At 37.4% G+C, this 26078-nt stretch overlaps 1 protein-coding gene across 2 annotated transcripts in view; it reads right to left on the reverse strand.

The window, feature by feature from the left end:
* YTHDC2 (YTH N6-methyladenosine RNA binding protein C2) overlaps positions 1-26078 on the reverse strand; it is a 75379-nt gene that overhangs the window by 18641 nt on the left and 30660 nt on the right. For both annotated transcript variants that reach the window (XR_009407143.1, XM_059416116.1), the window contains exons 11-24: positions 20681-20807; positions 20361-20426; positions 16161-16339; positions 15633-15729; positions 15465-15552; positions 15298-15378; positions 13242-13324; positions 9894-9999; positions 7773-7892; positions 7184-7456; positions 4408-4534; positions 3113-3318; positions 2581-2776; positions 128-237 (exon numbers count right to left, since the gene is read on the reverse strand). Coding sequence is in view for 1 of the 2 variants with exons in the window: in XM_059416116.1 (XP_059272099.1) it covers positions 128-237; positions 2581-2776; positions 3113-3318; positions 4408-4534; positions 7184-7456; positions 7773-7892; positions 9894-9999; positions 13242-13324; positions 15298-15378; positions 15465-15552; positions 15633-15729; positions 16161-16339; positions 20361-20426; positions 20681-20807 (1859 nt within the window). In the remaining variant the exon portion in view is untranslated. The remainder of the gene's footprint in view (positions 1-127; positions 238-2580; positions 2777-3112; positions 3319-4407; positions 4535-7183; positions 7457-7772; positions 7893-9893; positions 10000-13241; positions 13325-15297; positions 15379-15464; positions 15553-15632; positions 15730-16160; positions 16340-20360; positions 20427-20680; positions 20808-26078) is intronic.

Genomic DNA, 26078 nt, shown 5'->3' on the forward strand with positions numbered 1-26078 from the left:
TAAGGGCCCCGCGAAAACTGAAACACAAACAATATTCTCTAACACTAAGGGCTCACGTGACATACCGTATGTCAGTTCATACTCACTGAATGAAAGAAACTCACCACACTACTGAAGAGCAACTTACCTCAGGCTCTAGTTTGAAATTGAGCCACTCATCAAGTTTCAAAGCTGCTAAATTAGCAGTAGTTCTATCTTCCATTTCACTGTCACTACTGTCATTAGGAATACCATCCGCTGTTCAAACACATCGAAAGCAAAAAATTTCACTTTTAACATCTTATAGCAAAAGAAGTCAGTAAACACAGACACTCTGTATTTACATAAATCTACCTGATATACTAACAGTTTGGGTGGAGAGCTCTTCAAATCCAAGAGTTCACAAATTAAGTCTCAGTATTTATAAAAAGGGGGGGAAAGGCATTTTAAAGACTATAATCTCTAATCAAAATGCAGGAAATTTTAAAAAGACAAGAATAGGGCGCCTGTCTTGCTCAGTCAGTTAAGCGACTGCCTTCGGCTCAGGTCATCATCTCAGGGTCCTGGGATCGAGTCCCACATCAGGTTCCCTGCTTAGCGGGGAGTCTGCTTTTCCTCCTCCCTCTGCCCCTCCTCACCACAATTTGTGTTCTCTTTCTTTCTCTCAAATAAATAAAATCTTAAAAAAAAAAAAAAGACAAGAACTTAAAAATCAAAACACAATCTTTAAATATTAACCGGATGGAGAAGAAAACTAAGAACATAAAGAAGGGAATGAAAACACTATAAATCAAGAAAAGCTCATGTAAATTCATAAGTTTCAAATTTAAAAGAAGAAAAGGAGATGTAGCACCAGGGTAGCTCAGTTAAGTGGCTGACTCTTCATCTCATCTCAGGTCTTTTTTTTTTTTTTTTTTAAAGATTTTATTTATTTATCAGAGAGAGAGAGAGGGAGAGAGCGATCACAGGCAGACAGAATGGCAGGCAGAGGCAGAGGGAGAAGCAGGCTCCCTGCCGAGCAAGGCGCCCAATGTGGGACCCGATCCCAGGACGCTGGGATCATGACCTGAGCCAAAGGCAGCTGCTTAACCAACTGAGCCACCCAGGCGTCCCTCATCTCAGGTCTTGATCTCGGGTTTGTGAGTTCAGGGCCCATGGTGGGTGTAGAGATGATTTAAATAAATGAATACTTTAAAAAAAACAAAGATGCCAAATGTGATATACAATCATGTAAGCTTTCTAAAACAGTATATGAAGAGAAAGCTGAGAGATATAAGAACTGAAATGAAATATAAACTAAAAGGACTGAACATCAGATTAGATGAGTAGAACGGATCAGTGATTTAGAAGACAGGGCGGTAGAAACCATCCAAGGTGAACATCAAGAAGAAAAAAGAATTTTAAAAAGTTACTCCAGCAAGCTACCACAGCCAAAATCCTGCAAGTTACTGACTTCTCCCTTCCACTCACCACCCATTCAATCCAGCAATTAGCAGTACCTCCAGAATCATTTTGTTTTTTTTGTTTTTGTTTTTGTTTTTTTTCCTCCAGAATCATTTTGAATCTGCTTCTCTTCCTAACAGCGTCTCATACTTTAGGTCTTATACTCAAATCACACCCCTTCAGAGATACTTGTTCTAGGGTCTCTTTCTAAAGCAAGTTACCCCCCTAAGGCAGTCCTCTTTATTTCCTTCATAGTAGCATGCAGATTATTTACTTTTTTACTGTCTACCCCCCACTACCATGTAAACTCTTAAGGACCAAAACACCTTGTCTATACTGTTTTCTGTTACATCTTCAATGTCTAGCATCCTTGACATATAGGAGTTGACCAATGAATATTTGCTGAATCACTGAACAGCAAAAACTTGAAAACAAGCAAGTACAAAGGAACATTTTAAATGTATTATTGCCACTTTTAAGTGATAGAATATTTTGCAGCCATTAATATAAATATTTTTGTACAATGAAAATAGCAGGATATAAAATAAAAAATATATATAACTTTATAAAATCACATAATCTTTTTTTGGGGGCTACATCCTTTTTTTTTTTTTAAGAGTTTTATTTATTTGAGAGAGAGAGAGAAGGAATAAGCTGGGGGAGATGCAGAGGAAGACAGAAGCAGTCTCCCCGCCAAGCAGGGATCCCGATATGGGACTTGATCCCAGGATCCTGGGATCATGACCTGAGCAGAAGGCAGACTTTCAACCGGCTGAGCCACCCAGGTGCCCCAATATTCTTAACATAATATAAAAAGTGTTTGCTTGCATAAGGGAAATGGGGTCATGGGTCACTCTTACGATTTCCTTTAAACAATTACCTTTATGTTAAACTATTATTTAACTTCAAGTGGGAGAGAAAAGTAAACTTCCTATAGCAAAATTAACCAAAAATGCACAAACCAGTAACGAGTTACTTTAGAAATCAATTTTAAGAACTGAGGTACACTTTAGTATTTTCTTAATTTGTCTCAATATATCAAAAGAGAGCTACTCCTACATATGTGTTTGGAATTTCAAATCTTATTTGGTCTAGTAAAAAAAATCTTTTTTTTTTTTTTTCATTTCAAAGATTTGTATTTCCTTATGATCCATTTACCTCGAAACGATGAAGGTTCCTGAAGAGCATTACTTGCCAGCCTCGCTGGTCCACAGAATACCAACACAGTGACAGGGGTCACTGCCGAACAACATCTAATGTTAGCTATTCTGTGAGCTCTGGTCATCTCATCATAAATAAGCCAATCTGTAGGCAGTGCCTGAATCGCTGCAGCCTGACCATTGGCTGGAGGAATCTATCAGAAAAAGAAATCAAAATCTTAACTAATTTACCACCTACTTTACTGGCCATACTTTTAACCTGCAGTAAGTCCCTCAGCGCAACAGATGACAGATATTGTCAGGCAAACAGTAAAGCAAGTCATTGCTCACGCAGCTGGAAAACAAGTCCTCATTACCTAACACATGACCTCTTCCAATGCTAAGATTACATCAAAATTTTGTTCCAATGTTTAATTATACATATATAGCCAATTAATTGCTTGGTCTGTGAAACATCTTTTTGTTGCTCTTCAACTATGTAAATTAGATTACTTTCACCTCAAGGCCTAAGAGCATTAAAAATATTTTACCTTTTTATATTGAGGCTGGCTGAGAACTGAAGTGGGATGAAACCGAACTTTCTTCTCCTTCGGCCCTGTCAATACGACATTTTCTCTGTCCACGTGGACTAAATTAGGATACATGCCTGCTACCAAGGCAGCTTTAACGACAGCCCAGTTCTCGGAATTTGTGTTAACATCTCGAATGTCACCGCCACCTCGTGCCCTAACAAAGCCTAGACGGAGGGGAAAAAAACACAACACACTATTGCACAAAATATACTTTCAAACATGTGTGTTTATTACAAAAATTGTACTAACCCATGCACGTTTCATGATATTCAAATTCCACAATAATTAATAAAATCTCCTCTGTAAAGTTTAAAATACAGAATCAACATTCTAAGAAAGTTTAAGCTTGCTCAGGCTAAAGTAAAGTATGGGGGACTTAGGGACTTCTAAAGAATACACATCCTTGCTATAAAGTTCATTGTAAGATGCTATCAGAAATGTACTAAAATTTTTTTTAAAAAGAAATATACTAAAATCATAGCTGAAAATCTAAATCATTCTTCTGACTGGTATTAATAACATTTTGGTTATGACAGACATGAATTCTAGAGTGACGGCAATACAGATACTCTTGCTTGAATTTCCAAAGCCTTTCATATTTCCTAATATTTGAGACCACTCTAAAACCTTTTGGTTCACTCCTTTTATTACTTTGGCTCTTTAGCTCATCCATGCATCTGGGCTCTGGTATTTTTCGACTATATTCTCAATGTACTATGCTACTCAAAAGGAAATTTATTAAAAAATTAACAAAAGGAAATTTAAAGAAGTAATTCCAAACTGACATAACAATACTGGCATTCTCTTAAAAAAAAAAAAAAAGTGCCTTAAAGAGAGATTACTAGCGTTTTATGTTCTAAAAATATGAAGACCACATTTGTATCAACCTACTTTTATATATTTAAATCTATTATAGAGCTAAACAGCTGTTTATTAAAGTGATAAAACAGAACAACATCTAAATTGCTTTTTGCCAACAAATGTACTATAAATTGCTCACTGCCTATAGTATCAAAAGGTACTCATAGATTTCTCAACTACAGCTTCTACAATATCGTTTTTCTAACGAACAAACAAAAGCTGAAATCACAAAGGAGTCTACAAAGCAGTTTGTTATATACAAGATATAAAACAATGTGAAAATGTCATAAAAATAATATCAGATGGCATCAGTTAACAATAAAAACACAAATAGCTATAATTATGTAAGGTGCTCTCAGTGGTCTAAGTAAGTTTTTTAGGGAAAATTTTACCTGATGCTCTAAGCTGACCAAGCAACTGAGTTCTCATGCCAATGATTATTTCCATGGTAGCTTGTGAAAGAAAATTCTTTTCACAAAAGGCTCGCTCCCACCCATCGCTTCGTGCTTTCTGCCATGCCTACGAAAATATAATTATATAACAAGATACATTCACTAAATTCCTTAGTTAGGCTGCAAAGTAACTGAAAACCTTTACATTAGCTAGAGGTCAAGGTCAATTCTCCTTCTAATTATTTGATAAAATCTAGGCCCTTATTAAAAAAAAACAAAACTCAGGGGTGCCTGGGTGGCTCAGTGGGTTAAAGTCTCTGCCTTCGGCTCAGTTCATGATCCCAGGGTCCTGGGATCGAGCCCCGCATTGGGCTCTCTGCTTAGCAGGGAGCCTGCTTCCTCCTCTCTCTCTGCCTACTTGTGATCTCTGTCAAATAAATAAACAAAACTAAACAAACAAACAAACAAAAAACCCAAAACTCAAAGATACAGAGAACAGATTGGTAGTTCCCAGAGGCAGGGGAGGAGAGAGTGGTGGGGTGAAGAGGGTCAAAAGATACAAGTTTAAAGTTATAAAATATTTAAGTCCTGTAACTTACAGCAAGGTCACCATAGTTAATAACATTACATTGTATATCTGGAAGTTGCTAAGAGTATAGTTTTTTTAAAAGATTTATTTGTTTTAGAGAAAAAGAGAGTCTGCAGAGGGGCAGAGGGAAAGAGAGTCTCATGATATTCATGATATTCTCTGCACTCGCTGAGTGCAGAGCCCAATGCGGGGCTCAATCTCATGACCTGAGCAGAAGGGGCTGAATGCCCAAACAACTGCTCTACTCGGGTACCCAAAGAGTAGATTTTTTTTTTTTGTAAACTTTTTTTTAAATTGAGGTATCACTGGCATTTAACATTATATTCATTTCAGGTATACAAAATAGTGATTCAGTATTTGTATGTATTATGAAATGATCACAATAAATCTAACATATCAGAGAGTAAATCTTAAAAGTTCTCATCACAACAGAAAAATATTTGTAACTATGTGCAATGATGGATGTTAACTAGACTTACTATAGAGATCATTTCCCAATATATACAATTATAGTATCATTATGTTTTACACCTAAAACTAATCTTATATGTCAATGACATCTCAATTTTTAAAAAATATAAATTTTAAAATTAAATATAAGAAAAATCTAAGACTTCATGATTAAATAAAAGTTATCATTAATTTATATTCAAAGGCTATGAAAGCCATTCAGTTTATAAAATCCTAATGAGAATAAAGTATCCATTAACCTAAACGGACCAGCTATGTAAAAACATCTACCTTTTCAGATGTGTCTGCTAGTCTTCTTCCACTGAAGTACTGGAGGTTTTTAACTAAGCCACCATAACACCGTTTATATGTAAGAATTCTACCACTCCTGTCCTCCAAAAAAAAACTTTATATCAACCTCTTCTTAATTTATCTGAGAATGGGAAGTGAGATTTCCAGAAACCATCTATATGCAGTATAAGAAAGCTCCTCTTTGAAAATGATTTTTCTTACTTTGGAATATAACTAAAAGACCAAGGCAGTACTTTATCCTCTCTGCTTTTGAAGGAGCTGGGGAAAAAACAAAGAATGCATAGGAATTCTACACCAAATCTCCCTCTATTATCCACTCAACTAATCTACCATAACATGGAGTATCTAATGAACTCAATAGCATGATATTATCCATTGTTCAATGATGCTCACAAAACAGCTTGCCATTATTTTTTTTTAATCTATATATAACAGAAAATTCCTCTATGCCTGGAAAAAGAGTATTTTCTGCATAAACAAAATGAAATTTTTTTGAAAAAATGTATAGTCACAAAGAAAAAAGTATAGTCACAGCCTACATTCGAGAGAATTTAAGGATAAATAACATGTCTACCTTTTCAAGAAGTAACATCATCTTCTCCACATTATTTGAAATTCTAAATTACGTATCACTTCCTTCCCTCAGAATCCCATTTTCCTTATCTTTGCTTTCTCATTTATCACATTCCTCAATTTCTCACTACTCCTATCTTGAAAAGTTTTAAGTGATATTTGGATTTTACTTTATAAAATTAAGTTCGTAGTGCAGTGTTGCGAGCACATAAGAAAAAGATGTACTCTAAAAAGAAATCAATAAATAGATACTAAATTCAAGGTAATTTTCTTCCAATGTTTGTTCTATACACTTTGAGTAATATACATTGCTTCTTAACTAAAATTTTAGTGCATTCCCTACCCAAGATAGGATTAAAAGAGTAGGAACTTGAGTATTAGAAAATGAATACAAGGGGCGCCTGGGTGGCTCAGTGGGTTAAAGCCTCTGCCTTCAGCTCAGGTCATGATCTCAGGGTCCTGGGATCGAGTCCCACATCGGGCTCTCTGCTTGGCGGGGAGCCTGCTTCCTCCTCTCTGTGCCTTCCTCTCTGCCTACTTCTGATCTGTCTCTGTCAAAGGAATAAATAAAATCTTAAAAAAAAAAAGAATACAAGTAAATAAACATAAATACATGCATTCACATATTCCTACATGGAGAAAACTGAGAAAATGAAAGAGAAAAAAGGTAGAAACTGATAATTCCAGCACATTAACAGTAGAAAGGTATTTTTATAAGCCAGTATAAAATATGACTTCTGAATGAAACAAAATTAATGGAATCGTGTCTCTTTGTGAATTCATTACACTTGCCCCAGATACGTGTATAGGCAACACCATGTTCAGAAATGAAATGACAATAATAAACCATACCTGGAATGCTCGGAGAAGGGCCATGTGGTCACTGAAAGTCCCTGCAGTGAAGCGTTTCCTACATAGCATAGCTGCCCGTTTTTGAGAAGCCTGGGTTGGCAGGACAAAAGGGTCTCGATAGGCTAGTGTGCAAGCAATTGTGAGGATGGGGTCCAGACACTTTAAAACAACAGCGCACAGGACCATTTTACCAAGATGTGGCTCTACCGGCAAGTCAGCCAAATGATATCCCAGCTCAGTGAGATCCTCCCAGGCATCCATTGCATCTATTGTCTAAATAAAAGAACACAAAACAGAATCTGACACGACCAAAAACTATGCTTAATCAAATCACATACCTAAAAAGTCATCAGGAAATGAAAATGTTAATTTTCTTCTGCTACATCTTATAAAAAAAATTCCGCTTTCCATATTTTATATAAAAAAGAACTATGAACTCTACTGTTTTACTATAATTACCATGAGAGTATTATTCAAAGTACATGATTATTTAAGATAACATTTTTAAGGACAAAATTCAGTAAGATGTATCCTCACTGTGTTTAAATTTCAAGTAAAACAGGTAAAATAAAACTGTGGAGACACCAACCTTAAGCATCTGTACAGCATTTCTTACAATTAAAGCTGGTGGGGGTTCAGGAGCTTTCATAAGGAAATCGGCAATAGGACAGTTTACTGGAGCTAACAGCTTAGTATGTAAACAAAGTTCCTGTAAACAAGAACAGCAAATCATTTTGAAATGCTGAAATTTATGTTGATTTTGACTTTCAAAGAAATCATCAGAGGCCCCTGGGTGGCTCAGTCGTTAAGTGTCTGCCTTTGGCTCAGGTCAGGATCCCAGGGTCCTGGGATCGAGCCTGAGCGCCAGATCTCATGGGCTTCCCGCTCAGCGTGAAGACTGCTTCTGCTTCTCCCTCTGCCACTCCCCCTGCTCATGCTCTCTCTCTTTCAAATAAATAAAATCTTTAAAAAAGAAAAAAGAGAAAGAAATCATGGGAAACATAGTCCCCAAACAGACTAGCAGAGTCTTCTGATTAAAATGAACAGTAGAGGAGCACCTGGGTGGCTCAGTCGGTTAAATGTCTGCCTTGGGCTCAGGTCGTGATCCCAGGGTTCTGAAATCAAGCCCATCAAGCTCCCTGCTCAGCCTGCTTCTCCCTCTGTCCCTCCCACGGCCACCCACTTGTGTTCCCTCTCTCAAATAAATAAATAAAATCTTAAAAAAAAAAATTGAACAGTAGAGGGGCACATGGATGACTTGGTCAGTTAAGCATCTGCCTTCCACTCTAGTCATGATGCCAGGGTCCTAGGATGGAGCCCCACACTGGGCTCCCTGCTCAGTGCAGAGCCTGCTTCTCCCTCTCCCTCTGCTACTCCCGCCTACTTGTGCTCACTCTCATTCTGTCAAATAAACAAAATGTTTTTTAAAAAAAATTATTTAAATAAAAAGAACAGTGGGGGGGGGTGCACATTGGTGGCTCAGTTAGTTAAATGTCTGACTCTGGTTTTCAGCCGAGGCCCTAATCTCAGGGTCATGACATCAAGTCCTGAGTAAGGCTCTGCTCTCAGAGTGGAGTCTAGTTAGAGTTTCTCTCTCACCTCCCTCTGTCCATTCCTACCACGCCCTCTCTCTCTTTCTCAAATAAAGAAATAAAATCTTTAAAAAAGTTTGGAAGCTAGCATCTGGCTCAGCACACCAGAGAACCAAATTAATGTATTTCTGGTAGGTTTCCCTAGAAACTACAACGTCTGGCTAGTGTGAAGTCAGAAAACCATTTTTCAAAACAATTAGTAAAGGTCAGGAAATCTCAGTGGACTGAGTTCCAGACTACCAAGATTAATCTCAGCATCTTAAACTGAAATTTTGCTATTATCTTTTGGAATTTAAATAATTTGTTTTCTAATCCTCAATGAGAATGTGAAAGATGAACACTATTATATGGTTGACAGACTTCTAAAATGTTGCTTTTAAAATATATATATATATATACACATATATACATATGTGTATATATATATATATATATATATACATATGTATATATGTGTATATATATATATAAACTGTACCATAATTTAAATGAACTCAAGTAGTCCTTTAAAATTTTGGGGGCGCCTGGGTGGCTCAGTGGGTTAAAGACTCTGCCTATGGCTCAGGTCATGATCCCAGGGTCCTGGGATCGAGCCCGGAGTCGGGTTCTCTGCTCGGCAGGGAGTCTGCTTCCCTTCCTCTCTCTCTGCCTGCCTACTTGTGACCTCTGTCTGTCAAATAAATAAATAAAATCTTTAAAAAAAATAAAAATAAATAAATAAAATTTTGGAGGTTTATGGATTAAACTTTTTTTTAAGAATTTTTATTTACTTATGTGACAGACAGCACAAACAGGCAGAGTAGCAGGCAAGGGGAGAGGGAGAAGCAGGCTCCCCACTGAGCACGGAGCCCAAAGCAGGGCTCAATTCCAGGACCCTGGGATCAGGACCTGAGCTGAAGGCAGTTGCCCAACTGACAGAGCCACCCAGACTTCCCTGGATTAAATGTTCTTGTCTAGAAAAAAAATATTAGTTAGATACATAACCACCTCCCATCATATATATTTTATAATTTTGTTTTAGGAATTACCATTTAAAAGTTCGACTGGTATTAAGTTGAAGTGGTCCCTCTCCTCCCTCACCCCTGAAAGCAGCCTTTTAGAGTTCAGTACATTTCTACCTGTAATGGCATTCTCAAAAGTTCTGGAGTCTGAAATTCCAACATATTCTGGAATCGGAGTCTACTGAACAGCCGGAAACAAATTCCAGGTCTGCATCTCCCTGCCCTTAAAAGTGAAATAAAAAATTAAGCTTCAAACAAGGAATAAAGACTAGACCACGGCAACTCTAAAAGCAGTGTGCTTTAGAAGACAGAGCAATGGACCAGTGTCAGGACAGCTGACTGTGATTCCCTCCCGAATCTTTCCAGAAGGCACGTCACTTGTCTAGGCATCATTCATAAAAACTTACGAATGACACCTACCTGATACACCTACTAAGGTAATGATAAAAACAAATCTGTAAGTGACATACACATGAAAGTGAGTAAAAATAATGAAAAAATACACGGTAATTGACGTTTCATCTGCTTTACTCAACTGACACAAGCACCATGCACAAGCCCACAGCTCAGAGCTGTGCAAAGTAAGCATTACACAACTCCAGAGAGTGGCAGTTCCTGTCGCCAGAGAGACTTGTATCACTTTCTGGGAAGTAGGAGAGAAATATCCTGAAGGAAAGCAGCCTCTCTTCATTTCCCCCAGAGTCACTGTATCAGCTAATGGCCAGGCTGAATGTGCTAAGCGATAGAGATCCAGAAATATCCCTCCCATCACAAAGCTACAACACACTGTGCTACAAGTGACAAAATGAGACATTGGACCACTGCTTCCTTCATCAGTACTGTCCTCACTATCAACCCCTCTGCTTTCCCTCCTATTCAGCCTTCTCTGAGACATTTCCATCCTTCGCCAGTCCTTAAATGCAGTGTTCCTGTGAGGCTGGACCTCAGCCCTCTGCTCTCTTAGTCCATCCTCGCTCCCAAGGGGATCGTAAGTATCCTCCTGACTTTAATTTTCATGCACTGAGATCTCTTCACCCTAACCCTACACCCATACTTCAAAAGCCTCTTAGCTCCACTTGGATTTCCTAGCCAACCCAAGCTCAACACAACCAAAGATTAATTCTTCTCACCAACGTAACCGCTATTCCCATTTCCCCCCACAAGGGCACCACCATCCACACAAGTTTCTAACACAGACACCTGTATGACATCCTTGACTCCACACTACTCCTTGCCCCTGGACACACACTCGCCCCAATACTGCTCTCCTTAATATCTTCTAACACCGCTATCACAATCCAGACTATTGTCATCTCTCCCTTTTTGTAAATTCCAAGTATTAATGAAAGAGCCTCCTACTGGATCCTCCTGCCATCAGTTTTGTCTCTACCAATTCATTCTTCAAGGAGATGAAAGAATACTAAAATCATGTCATCCTCTGGTTTATTAAGAAGAAAAAGAGAGAGGAAACACAAAATGATCCTTAAAGGACGTGTCTACAACTTAGTCATTTTTTTCACTATTCTCCTCTAAACTAAACTCCACCCAGACAACTTTGTTGTTCACTCTTGCCTTTAGGCCTCTGTGCGTGCCTCGCCTTTGCTAGAAAAGCCTTTTCAAAAAACTCTTCATTTGTATTTATCTCAGAGTCTACCCTCACTCCTCCAGAAGCATTATCCAGTTGTAGTGCAAATCACATGGTATTAAAATTGCTTATTTTACTGGATTCCAGGATGGACTGCACCATTCCCCCACCACAAACCTCACTCATCAGACTACAGTTTATTCATTGTCGCATCCCTAACACTTACACAGTAATGGCTGTCAAAAGAAATAGGCTGAAAAATAAGACAAGGAAAATTCCTATAATTTCTGATTTTCCTCCCGGATAATATACGATTAAGAGGTAAACACGATTAAGAGGTAAACACAATGAAGAGATGGAGTATTACTAACTAACTTTAGCTAGTGTTATCAAGCCACACCCTGTCATAGGAAAACGACTGGTACGGTAATAGCAAAAGCCTTCAAGAACATTCCATGAAATTATAAAGTACAGAAATAATGCATCCACCAGCTTCAGCACATGAGCCACTGCTTTAAAGTCAGTATCAGATGTTTTCCTATTAAAATGCAAGAAAAATTAGTCAAATGATTACTGATAAATAGGATACTTTTAAATCTTCCCTTTTTTAAAAAGAAAAAGTAATGCAAGTACATACTAAAATAAATAACCAAACTACAAAAAAAAAAAAAGAAAATTAAATCCTCCTTCCTTCAAAGAGTTCCACAAATCCTCCTTCTCAGAGTCAACAATTGTTTTTTAATGTTTCTCTCAAATCTGTCAATGCAATTCTGCCCTAAATACATATATACATACATATATATTTATTTAGCACTATACATATATATTAAGTACAAATACTATAGATGCATATTGTACACCTTACTTTTTTCAATTAATAATATATTCGGAGAACTCATCGCACATAAAACAATACAAACATCCACATCTTTCATCGTCATAGTCTAATATACCATTGCACAACTATTGCATAATTTATTTAACTACCAAACTTCCAGAGAGTTCACTATTACAAACAGTGCTGTGGAAAACATTCTTCAACACACGTCTGGGCACATGCACAGGTACACTCAGGATAAACTACGAGAAGCGGAATCCACCGGCAAAGGGGAGATTTGGATAAACAGTTTCAAACTGTCCTCTGAAGAAGTCACAGCAGTTTACACTCCCATCAGCAAACTATGAAAGCTTACTGGCCCATGCTTTGGCCAACTCTGTTGTAGGTACTGTTAAACATTTTCATCAATGCCAATCTGGTGATAAGCAAAAAAATTTCCTCATTAATTTTCACTTATTCTGGCATATATGAGGTAGTGTATGTGAGGTTAATGTGTTGGTTATTATGAACTTATTTTAAAGAGTTTTTTGCATAATATAGCAATTAGCCCTTTGTCCTATACTGCAAATGTTTAAAATATTTTCCTTTCAATTTTGTTTTTTTTAAGTTTCTTACATCTTCTGAGGACAGACTATACTAGTCAAAAATTTTTAACATAACCTGAATTCAACTTTTAAAGAAAGTACTGAAATGCCTTGCCTTGCAAAAACAATGTAATCTCACAAAACAAACTGAGGGTTGCTGGGGGGAGGGGGTTTGGGAGAAGGGGGTGGGATTATGGACATTGGGGAGGGTATGTGCTTTGGTGAGTGCTGTGAAGTGTGTAAACCTGGTGATTCACAGACCTGTACCCCTGGGGATAAACATATATGTTTATAAAAAATTAAAAATTAAAAAAAATATATAAGAATTAAGACTAACATGAAAATGTTAACATTTAATATAGAAAGAAGCAGAATATACATTAAATATGTAATACATATCAAAATGTTTCCATTTTATAGGCAATTGAGTGAATGAATGTACATTAAATATACATTACCTGCCTTTTCGTTGTATGGCACTAGCTTTGGAAATCCACACCATTTTTAACATTGTAACAAAATTCAGTGCATCAAAGGATTTCTGTAATATTTAAGTTATCTTCATATTAAAACTTTTATAAAAGGTGTTTAAGAAGAAATAGCAAGAAGTATTATGAATATATTTTAACATGCCAAGTTTAATTCGAAGCCCCTTTTGATTAGATATTTAGAATGGGGCACAGATTTAAAAAAAAAAAAAATCCCCATATCTGGTTACAAACATTCTAAGTAAAAAGAATGAAAAATAAACTCCGAAGAGCTATAAAAACTTCCTCATTCCCTGCCTTGTTTAGTTATTTGTTCCTCTCTGCTACACTTGAATAATAGTAGTCAGTACTCATAGACATCAAGACTGAAGAAAAATCTATTCTCTTGAGGTCATTTCCTATCAGATTTCTATCACCAGGAAGAATAGGAATGATCAGGGAAAGACAGTTTCTAAAATATGTGCCAGGGAGCTGATATGGAGGAATAACAATAATCACTGAACCAATCCTATCCCCAAGTGAAGAATTTTTACTCCCTTTTCATTTTACCCTCTGCTGAACTACGAACAGTTAGCCTAACCAGAATGTTGTAAAAGAGAAAGTAAAGAACCGTTATCACCTCTATATTCCCTAACTAATCTAAAGCCAAAATTTACTGTAGAGATTTTTAAAGAATGCATTCCTAACTAAAATATACACTTAACCATTCAGTGACTTATACTTTCCCTTTCATAAAATAACTAAATAGAGCAAATACAAATGTGTTCTTATAATAGTTTAATTATGGGATTTTTAGAAAAGATGCTACTTATGTGGTTTTTAATAAAATGTCATATTTGTCAGTTTTGTATGTAAAATAACTTCTGACACTACCATCATGTTCCAAACCATGGTTTACTTGATAAATGACACCTATAGGAATTAATTTCTAAGATATTAAAAATCTACTTCATCAGCTTTAGATAATCAGGGCAATAAAATCTGAATTTTCATTGACTCACCATTCAGACTTTGTGATAATATGCATCATTAACCTCTGATAAAAAAATAAAACATATCTCTTCTTTATAGTACCCAACTATACTGAAATGTCCAAATTTTATAATAAAATTTTGTTTTCTTTAAGATATTCCTAAAAATTACATTGAAAACATTAAAAAGCAATTAACAAATTTTCCCACATTAAAACATGATCATTGCTATCCACTATAACAGAAATCATTTGCTTTCCACAATATAGACAGGATCTTCCCTTGAAAATCAACCACCTCTATCACTTTCCATTCTTTCCGTGAAAGGATCCACCAAAATGAAGGGTATTGAGAACTGCTGAGCATCCCAGTGCTAACAGAAAATAAATATTGTCTTTTCTTTATATCTGGGCTGGCAGTAAATATTTTAGCCTTTGTAGAGGGTCGCTGTTGCAACTCTTCCAGTTGCAGTGTGAAAGCGACCACAGACAAGAGACAAAAGAGTGAACAGGGCAGTGTTCCAGCGATATTTATTTTTATAAAAGCAGATGCTGGGCCCGTGTGGCTGCTAACTGGCATCTGCTGAAGTCTGGTCTGACTGCTTGCACTGTCTCAGGATGGTTCTCTTGAACAAAATGTCTTTTGAATACCCACTACATGTGGAGCCCTGGAGATTAACTCTGAAGAAGAGGGACATGTTCCATGCCCATATGTAGAAGGAAAGAAGGAAAGCATACAAAACATGTAATCCAATTCCCATACAGTGACAAAACTTTAGCCAACCCTTTACATTCTTTCTAGTATTTAATCAGCAGAAGCTAGTTTGTTTTGTTTTTTATTTTTGTATAATCTGTTACAATCTGTATAATCTGTTACAATAATTAGATCCTACATTCTGAACTGCTTATGGTAAAATATTCACTTTGGAGAAATCAACAATTACTATGTTAAATTCATGCAGAACCATCTTCTCATTAAAATGAATCATAAAACCATTTATTGGAATGTAACGTAACCCTCTTCATTTAAACAAAATACAACTTATCTACACATACCTCTTTCACCTTACCAGAATCAATAACAAAGACAACATCGTTGACTGTGATGCTGGTTTCAGCAATATTGGTGGAAAGGATCTGCAAGGGGATGTGACATCACAGTTAATATGAATACAGGACCAATGGCTATTGCAATGGACAAAAGAAAACTGTATGAAGCTTACTATTTTTCGAACACCGGCAGGTGGGTTTTTTAATACTTTCTTTTGATCTGACGTTTGCATATTTGAATGAAGCATAAAGACTTGGTATCTGTTGACAATGGAAAGGGAAAATACACTATGATACCTATCAGTTACTTAGAGCAACAAATATAAAACTTTAGCTTTTACCTATGTGTGTTGTCAGCAAACCGCTTGTCATCAAACAGGATGCGATCCCTCAGTCCAACAATTTCATCATATCCAGGTAGGAAAATTAATATTGCACCTTGGAAAACAAGGATTTAAAAAAAAAAAAATCACATCTCGGGGCAGCTGGGTGGCTTAGTTAAGCAGCTGCCTTCAGTGCAGGTCATGATCCTGGGATCCTGGGGGAGCCTGCTTCGCCTTCTTCCTCTACCCTACCACCTGCTCCTTCTCTTTCTCTGTCTCCCTTTCAAATAAATAAATCTTTTAAAATAAATGAAATAAAATATTAAATCTCTGGCTTTACAAACCAGAAACTACGGACAGGCCCAGCTATGATGAGCTATATCACTAGTTTTGAAATACTGATAAAGTGTAATACTTAGGACACTTAAGAGATTACTTATGCAGTACTGCCAATGGAATTCTGTAAAAATCTGTACACACAAAATATTATCTTGGAAACTGAAGTACACTTTGCTGTTCTAGTTATTTTAGACAATACTCATTTACCAGCATCACAACCATGACAGATATTGTAAAGAAGGTGCATGATCAAATCCAAGTCTACTTTTTCATCATCAAAACTGTGATGATAAGCTTTCAGGAGCTCTCTGTCTTCTGCACTGAGGTCACTTCCGTTTGTGTGAACCAGAGAACTTTCATCTAGATTTCCAAACTCCAGTGAAGCACTTAAAAAAAAGAAAAAAAAGACCAACTCAATTTTCATCAAAAACAGTAATCCTTTAAAGTCAATGATTCCCATGATGTCCTTCTTTAAATTTTGAATATACCCTAAGGAGGGTAAATGATACTTAACGTCCTAGCTACAATTCATGTTTTGGCTTACACATACATTATCCAAAGTAAAAGCTATCAATAAGTGCTTTTCGAAAACACAATCTGAAGATACTTCTCCAAAGAAAACATACAAATGGCCAATAAACACATTGAAAAGATGTTCAACAACATTACGTATCAGAGAAATGAAAATCAAAACCACAGTGAGATACCACTTCATACCAGTAGGATGACGATATAATCAAAAGACAGAAGATAATATGTGTTAAAGAGGGTGTGGAGAAATTGTAACCATCATACATTGTTAATGGGAACATAAAATGATGATGTCACTTCGAAAAACAATGTGGCCATTCCTCAAAATGTTAAACACAGTGTTACCAGATGCCCCAGCAATTCCACCCCTAGGTTTATAAACAAGAGTAATGAAAATATATGTTTATATAAACTGGTGTACACAAATGTTCACACTAGTATTATTCATAACAGCCAAAAAGTGGAAACCACCCAAATGTACATCAACTGAAGAATGGTTAAACAAACTGTGATCTAGCCACAGAGCAGAGTATAACTCAAGTCAGAAAGGATGTTAGAACATGAATGGATGAACCTTGAAAACATCATGCTGTGACAGAAGCCGATCATAAAAAGACCACGTATATATCATTCCACTTAGATCAAGTGTATGGAATAGACAAATCTACAGAAACAGGAAGCAGACTAGTTGCCTAGGGCTGGAAGAGCTGGGGAAGATGAGGAGTGCCTGCTAATGATTACAGAAATTTTTGGGGAGTGGTGATGAAAATGTTCTCAAAATTATTATCATAATAACTGCATAACATGGGAGCACCTGGGTGGCTCAGCTGTTTGAGCATCCGACTCTTGGTTTCAGCTCAGGTCATGATCTCAGGGTTGTTGAGATCCGCACCTAGTGCAGAGTCTGCTCAAGATCTCCCTCTCCCTCTCCTTCTCCCCTCCCTCTGCTTGCTCTCTCTTAATAAATAAATAAAATCTTGAAAAAAAATTCATAACAAAGCAAACACACTAAACGCCACTGAATTGTACACTCAAAAGGATGAATTACATGGTTGTAAACTTTATCTCAAAAAAAACACACAAACCTTTGATCATCATTTGCACTTTTTAATAGGTTGTTTCTAATTGTTCACTCTTATAAACAACACTCTGAAGCAAAGTCTACATTTATTTTTTTTTAAGATTTTATTTATTTATTTGACAGACAGAGATCACAAGTAGGCAGAGAGGCAGGCAGAGAGAGAGGGAGGACGAAGCAGGCTCCCTGCTGAGCAGAGAGCCCGATGCAGAGCTCGATCCCAGGACCTGGGATCATGACCTGAGCCGAAGGCAGAGGCTTTAACCCACTGAGCCACCGAGGTGCCCCCAAAGTCTACATTTAAAACAATTCTACCGGTGCCAGCTTAACATGACTGCCAATTTGGTTATTCCATATTAAAAGCAGATTGAGGGGCGCCTGGGTGGCTCAGTGGGTTAAGCCGCTGCCTTCGGCTCAGGTCATGATCTCAGGGTCCTGGGATCGAGTCCCACATCAGGCTCTCTGCTCAGCGGGGGGCCTGCTTCCCTTCCTCTCTCTGTGATCTCTTCCCTTCCTCTCTCCTACTGTGATCTCTCTCTGTCAAATAAATAAATAAAATCTAAAAAAAAATAAAAATAAAAAATAAAAGCAGATTGATTATGCTATCTTCCAAAAGCCCTAAATCAGCATAAATTACTGAAATAACAGCTTGCTTTTTCATCCCATAGGTAAAATGTAATCTTCTGCCATTACTAGTAACTATTACTAAGATTTCTAAGAAGTTCAGTTCTGCCCAATTTCTTCCAAAGAGCTTAGCAGAAAAATAACTAAACCTGCTTTCAAAAGAGAAAATACTAAAATTCTAACTGTAGTTATTTTAAATTTTAAGATTCATTTTAAAACATCCCAAATTTTTTGTTTTCTTACTTCTTAACAGGTAAATGAAGAGGGTACAATGCTGTGACAGAAGCCGATTATAAAAAGACCATGTTTAAAGCTCTAACTTTAGGAGCCCCTAGGCAGGTCAGTCACTTAAGCATCTGCCTTCAGCTCAGGTCATGATCGCAGGGTCCTGGGATGGAGCCCATGAGCAGGGAGCCCACTTCTCCCTCTCCCCCTACCTCTCCCCCCACAACTTTCTCCCTTGCTCTGTGTTCTTCCTCTCTCTCTCAAATAATTTAAAAAAAAAATAATAAAGCTCTAACTTTACTTATCAATTATCAGTAATCCTGCAAACATCATAAATTTAATTTTAAACATTTGAAATTTGTAATTGATGATGTCATGATCTGCAGAATAAAAAGAAAGCCCAGTTAGGCAGGATAATTAGAATACTATCCAAATTACTGCTACTTGGTAATCTGTAGTGTCTACTGAGCTATTCCCAGCACCCTAAGAACGTCTGGAACATTCAAAGCATCAATGTCAAAAAGGACTGCTAGTTCTGGGTGCTATTATTGAAATGACAACAAAATCTGGCATAATATAATTGGCATTTGGGTCTGTTAAGAACTTTGTGACTCTAACCTTCATTATCATTTAATGAAATTAAAATAACAAGAATAATAACTTCATACTTCAAACATTCACTTCACCTGAGACTATTATCTATAGAATAAAATCCAAAACCCCAACTCAAATAAAACATTTTTATATTCTTGTGTAAAAGATATTTTAGTATATTTTAACTTAAGATTCATTTTTATCTTTTTTGATTCATATAGGTTGAAAACAAAGTGCTATCAATGTATTATAAAACCTATTTTCTTTGGATATATTTTCTTTTAAAATTACCTTTTTCTTTTCTTTAGATATTTAATCTAAGATCTACATATCTATCTAAATATCTAATCTAACTTTAGCCAAAACCTTTAATTACCTAAATAAACGATTTGTGTCATTGCATTTGAAAGTATTGTCCAAATCTTTTTTTTAAATCAAATTTATACATATATGATCTCACTCATATGTGGAAATTAGGAAACAAGACAGAGGATCAGAGGAAGAGAGGAAAAAAATAAAACAAGATGAAATCAGAGACGGAAATAAACCATAAGACACTCTTAATCATGGAAAACAAAAGGCTGCTGGAGGGGAGGGAGTTTACGGGATGGGGTATCTGGGTGACAGACATTAAGGAGGGCATGTGATGTAATGAGCACTGGATATTATACAAGACTGACGAATTACTGACCTCTACCTCTGAAACTAATAATATATTACATGTTAATTAATTGAATTGAAATTTTTAAAGAAAAAGAAACTAAAAAAACTAATGGCAGGAGAGGTGGAAATCTGGAATTCTGAATGTTCCTCGGAAAGAATTTCAATCAATTCTGGGTGGGGTTTTTGAACCTCTAAGAAGCTAAAATGAGCTGGTTTCTCCCTGGTACCTCCCTTCCCTGCACTGAGCTTTCCATTTTCTCAGCTCTGCTAAGTCAAACACCACTGATCCATTAGCCTTCTATTACTCCTATCTTCCACCAGTTGCTATGTCCTCTTCCAATCTCTTCGTCTTTGTTAGCTTACACATTTTATAATCCTTCCTTACCATTTCAATGAGGTTCTAGGAAAATGCAAAGATAAATTACATGTGTTGTATCTACTAGGTTTAACTGAAAATCCCCCTTCTGCTTTGCAAAATGAAATTTAAAAAAGTATTATAACACTGGATCTTACTGGCACCCTATCAAAAACAAAAAATAACAATCACACAAAAGTTCCTTAGAATTCAAAAAAGAAAAAAGAAAATCTCTGCAAAAGAGACTATAGCCTACCTTGTCATATGCTGTCATTTACATGGTTAAGCATTTAAAAAAGACAGGTTAGGGTTAGTTAAACACAGTATAAAGTTTTACCTGTATGATTCTAGAAGATCCACTATTTCAGTCTGTCCAAAGTGTTTGGCCCAATCTAAAGCCATCCTGCAAAAATTCAGAGATCAAATTTTAAATAAATAAGTAAATAAAATAAAAAATTCTTTAAAAAGAGATCAAATTTAGACAGAGAAATAATGTTCTCAAATGTATAAAACCGAGTCAAAGGATTCATTCACCATTAGAGATGGACCAACAATTATTACACAATAGCTTTTAGTACAAAGACAAACACAAGAAATCAAAACCGGTATGTGGAGCTGTACAGAGACACAGCAAGAAGGGATGTGGTTTATACTTACCAGCCATTCGATGCTTTACTGTGAATGTTGGCTCCCATGCTAATTAACTGCTCTACTTGACTTGAAAAACCTCGCCCTGCAGCAACCATGAGGGCTGTTGCACTGGTTTCGCTATGCCTGTAATCAACTAAAGCAAGGAAAAGACAAATGCAGGTTATATTTCCAAACTTTTCGATCATTTTCATCCCTTTTTAACTTAAATGAAAGAAATGAGTGTCAGGACAATCAACCTGGGACTGGCTCCTTCATCCAACAACACTGTAACAGTATTACATTACCCTGGACGCAGATCTATTATTAATGCACCCTTAGTCTAAACAGGATGGAAGAGGGATGACCATTTGGAAGGTAGGAGAACAAGAGATAGTCATTCAGCTGTCTCAAGCTCACCAGGGTGATGAGAACAAAAGAGGAAGGCTAGTAACTTGCAGAACCCTTAAATAATCTTCCTAGCCCAGATATTGTCTTGATCACCAAATGACAAGATATAATTAAAGAATTAAAAGTTAAGGTTCATCAGTAACTGGCAAAGAATGCTTAAGACTGCAAATGCTAAGTCCAAGACCATTTTTTGTTGTTCTTGTTTTGCTTTTATTCCCCCATCATTCCAGACTGTTACTTTATGAGATGCTTAATGGAAATAACATTGGCAGAAAGTTTACTTCCCATAAAAGCCCTCCATGAGAAAAATAATTAAAGTTCTACTGAATTTAATTTCCTTCCTAGAATATATTTCTCAAGAAATGCAATCTATTATAATCACTTAGCACTGGTCTGCTTAAATTACAAAATTGGTGATTTTAAAAAGAAATCATCACTGGGAAAAAAAAAAAACTCTGCAGTAAAATTTAAAATAATCGCAAATGGGCAATTTTAATTTTCCATAAATACCCAATCATCCTCAGTGTTTAATAATACTCTAAAACTTGGTAACCATTATTAATATAAGTCAGTGGTTTTTCAAGTGGGGAGGACTTACAAGAGAATTACCTAAGGTTCCTTACTTCTGAAACCAAAGACGGCCAGGACTGACTCCTAGATTCAGAGTCAGTAGGTGTGGGATGGCCAGGAACATGTAGTTTTAAAATGGACTGAAAAGATTATGATCTGTACTCACTATATGAGAATTACTGCTTCAGCTGAATATTCGTTTGATAGCCTTGGAGAAAAGAACCAAAATGTGTGTATTTTGAGCAGCAGGGTGTGACTAAGTGTGGGTGTTTTAAAACATCCAACAATTCTTTAGTACTCCTCCCTTCCAGAGGTAGAGTCTAAGTTCCCTTCTTGAGTACGAGCTAAACCAAATGATTCACTCTAAAAGGTACGTATGGCTTCCTGCTTGCTTTCTCTCCTTCTTTTGACTCACTCACTAAGAAAGAAGCCAGCTGCCACATCCAGGGAAGATTAAGACAGCCAGCCCTATGAAGGGGTCTGGATGGCAAGACCTGAGGCCTTCTGCCAAAAGAGGAGACGAGACGACCTGAGGCCTCTTGCCAATAGCCACGTGAGTGAGCCTCTCGAAAGCAGACCCTGCAGTTCCCGTGAACCTTCAGACGACCAAAGCCTCAGACAAGAGCTCCACTACTACTTTATCAGTCACTAGAAGCCAGAACCGGTCTCAGATTCTTGAGTCTCAGGAACAATGTGAGACAACAAATGACTGAGGTGCTAAGGCTGGGAATCATTCGTCATGCAACAACAGAGGACTAGCATAGTAAGCATGACAGAGAATGCCTGTCTCACTAATTACTAGCTACTTCCACAGGATTCCACAGAGAAACTGATGGCATTAAAAAGAAACCTGCAAAGTAGGAGTTTTCCTGGATTACATGAAGCATTTTCAACTCTGGTGCTAATTAAGGGTTGAGATTTTAGAAGAGAAATAAAAAGATGGGAAGTCAGTAACTGTTCAAAGAGCTACCATAGCATTTTGTTCACTTCACACAGCACTCTAGGGATGCCTGGGTGGCTCAGTGGGTTAAGCATCTGCCATCGGCTCAGGTCATGATCCCAGGGGTCCTGGGATCAAGTCCCACACTGGGCTCCTTGCTCAGCAGGGAACCCACTTGTGCTCTCCATCTCTCTCTTTCTCCCTGACAAATAAATAAATAAATAAAACCTTAAAAAAAAAAATACTGCACTCTAGAAAACGTCCAGTGAGAGAGGCCTGAGTGGCTCAGTCGGTTAAGCGTCTGCCTTCAGCTCAGGTCATGATCCCTGGGTCCTGGGATGGAGCCCCACATCAGGCTCCCTGCTCAGTGAGGAGTCTGCTTCTCCCTCTGCCTGCTGCCTCCTCTGCTTGTCCTCTCTCTCTATTTCTCTCTCTGACAAATAAAAAAATAAAATCCAAAAAAGGAAGGAAGGAAGGCAAGAGGGAAGGAAGGAAGAAAGGATAAAAAAAATGTCCAGTGAAACACTTATAAAAGATGAGTGGCCCAGAGACACCTAGCTGGCTCAGTCAGTAAAGCATGTGACTCTGACCTCGCGGTTGTAAGTTCGAGCCTCTGCCTTCAGCTTGGGTCATGATCTCAGGGTCCTGGGATCGAGCCCTGCATCAGGCTCTCTGCTCAGTGGGGAGCCTGCTTCCTCCTCTCTCTCTGCCTGCCTCTCTGCCTACTTGTGATCTCTGTCAAATAAATAAATAAAATCTTAAAAAAAATAATAATAATTACTTTAAAACAAATCTTTAAAAGAGAAAAAAGAGATGAGGAACCTGGATTCATAGGATGTGACATCAAAGTAATAGTCTAGTACACACTAGAGAAATATCTAGGAAGAAGGTCAAGAATAGGGTGCCTGGGTGGCTCAGTTGGTTGGGAAACTGCCTTCTTCTCAGGTCATAATCCTGGAGTCCCAGGATGGAGTCCCATATCAGACTCCTCCCTGTAGCCCCTCCCCCTTCTCATGCTCTCTCTCTCTCATTCTCTTTTAGAAAAAAAAAAAAAAGGTCAAGAATAATGCTTCATAAATATACAAATATTTTAAAGCAACATGCCTCAGAGCTCAAATTTTCTTAACTTTCAATTAAGATGGCTAAGCTTTTTTCTGTGGGGGAAAAAAAAAAGACTGCCAGAGAACTGGAGATGAACAAATATCAACGTTTCCAAATACAAAAAATTTCAAAATACAGATAGATTATTTAATAACCAATAAGCTAGAAAAAAATAGAGCAATAGAAACCAAAATAAATTTACAAAGAATAAGAAAGACCATGGGGCGCCTGGGTGGCTCAGTCGTTTAGGCATCTGCCTTCAGCGCAGGTCATGATCATGATCCCAGGCTCCTGGGATCAAATCCTGCATCGGGCTCCCTGCTCAGTGGGGAGTCTGCTTCTCCCTCTGCCTGCTGTTCTGCCTTTATGTGCTCTCACTCTCTCTCTGTCAAATAAATGAACAAGCAAGTTTTAAAAAAAAAAAAAACAACAACAACAAAAACAAGAAAGGCCAAAAGATCTTCCTTTCCTTCTTAAGAAGTTTGCTAGATTAGTAGATGAATGGAATTATAACCACTTGAACAACCACACCCAAATGTTGACCTAAAGCATACACAGCACTTGGTCAGTGACCCAGGCCTCTTGAGTTCATAACCTGAGAAAGTTTATTAATATATTAGGTAACAATTAAACTGGGGGGGGGGGGGAGTTGTGAAACAAAAGCAATGGGCCGTTTAATTATGAGATTTAAACAGAACAAACAGAAAGTCTTAAACTAAAAAAAAAAAAAATATATCAGAACAACAAGTAAATCATGGGAGGGATTCATTTATTAAAATCAGTTATTAAACAACAAAAAAAAAGAACTAGAAGTTTCAAAGGCAGTATGAATCAGTAAGACAATGTGGATGGCAAAGAGCTATCCTGACCACAGGCTGAATTACTGTAAGTAAAAAGTAGAGGTTTTTAGGCTGATTGACCTACTCAACTTGAAGGTAGTCATTAAGATTAACACTCAGGAAAGGACAGCATGCTTTTTAAAAAAGGACAAACTCCACATAACCTAGGCAGACAAAACCGCCTCTTTAGAAGACTAAACTGCATCTCACATTAAAGACAAACAGACGAAGTCAGGTCTGGTCAGCCCAGAAAATGAGAAAGCTGGAAGAATAACTATCTTCATACCTGAAGGTCTGTCAGGCATAAGCAGATACTAAATCTCCTCAATATCACCCCAAAGGCAGAAGAGGGTAGAAGCTATATAGGTAGATTTCACTTTACTCCTCAGAACATATAAAAAAATTAGCAGTTAAAAGACACCAAATTTGAAAAAAGTGTCCCAAAGGAAGGTAGTGAGCTTCCTATCACTAAACATATTCAAACAGATGAATGAATCATTTGATAGGATCCTTAGAAGTTGTATCATTTTTCAATAAATATTTATTGGGCACTTGCTACAAAACCTCTGGGGATAAGAGATGAGTAAAACAAACGAGGTTTCCCCCTCATGTCGTTTACATTCTAGTAGATGAGAAAGAGTAAGAAAGTAAGAAAAATTAAAAACATACACTGTCAGGTAATGAAAGTACAACAGTGAATAATACAGCGGGGTACAGAGGAAGAGTGAGAGAAGGGCCCAATTTCAGTAAAATGACCCCAAAGAGGCCTTGCTGAGAAGGCAAGACCCAGGCAGAGACCTACATGAAGTAGACATTGGGCTGTAAGATCATCTGTGGGGACGGCACTCCACGCACAAGAAACAACCAAAGCAAAGGCCCCCAGGTCAGAATGTGCTGATACGTGAAGAAGAGCTAGGAGGTAATAGTGGCAAAAGGTCCACAGTCATAGAAAACGAGGTCCAAAAGGCAGTTAGAGAGACCCAGTCAGGGAAAAAGCTCTGATTTTTACTCAATGTGTAACTGAAAGCCACGGGAGAGTGGAAAGAAGGGAAGTAGCATGATGCCAGTTTTTTTGAAAGAATAACTCTGACTGTTTTCTGGAGAACAGACCAGAATGACTTAAGAATAAAAGCAGTTCACAGGCTTCAGTAATCGTCCCGGGAGGGAAATGTTGGCTTGGACTAGAATGGCAGCAGGAGGAGGAGCAAAATGGGGTCAGATTCAGGATTTAATTAGAAGGTAAAACCATCAGGACTTGCAAATGAATATGTGGAATATGAAAACAAAGTCAAGAACCGCTTTATGGGGCACCTGAATGGCTCAGTTGGTTAAGCATCTGCCTTCAGCTCAGGTCATGATGCCAGGGTCCTGAAGACGGAGCCCCACATAAGGCTCCCGGCTCAGTGGGGAGTCTGTTTTTCTTTCCCTCTCTTTTTGCCCCTTCCCAACCATGCACAGCACACAAGCTCTCTCTCTCAAATTAAATAAATAAAATCTTTTTTTTTTTTTAATGACTTACTTCATGTTTTGTTGCCTCAGCAACCAGGTGAAAATTCAGTTTCAAAAA

Source organism: Mustela nigripes, chromosome 12 (genome assembly GCF_022355385.1).
Source record: "Mustela nigripes isolate SB6536 chromosome 12, MUSNIG.SB6536, whole genome shotgun sequence".
NCBI lineage: Eukaryota > Metazoa > Chordata > Mammalia > Carnivora > Mustelidae > Mustela > Mustela nigripes.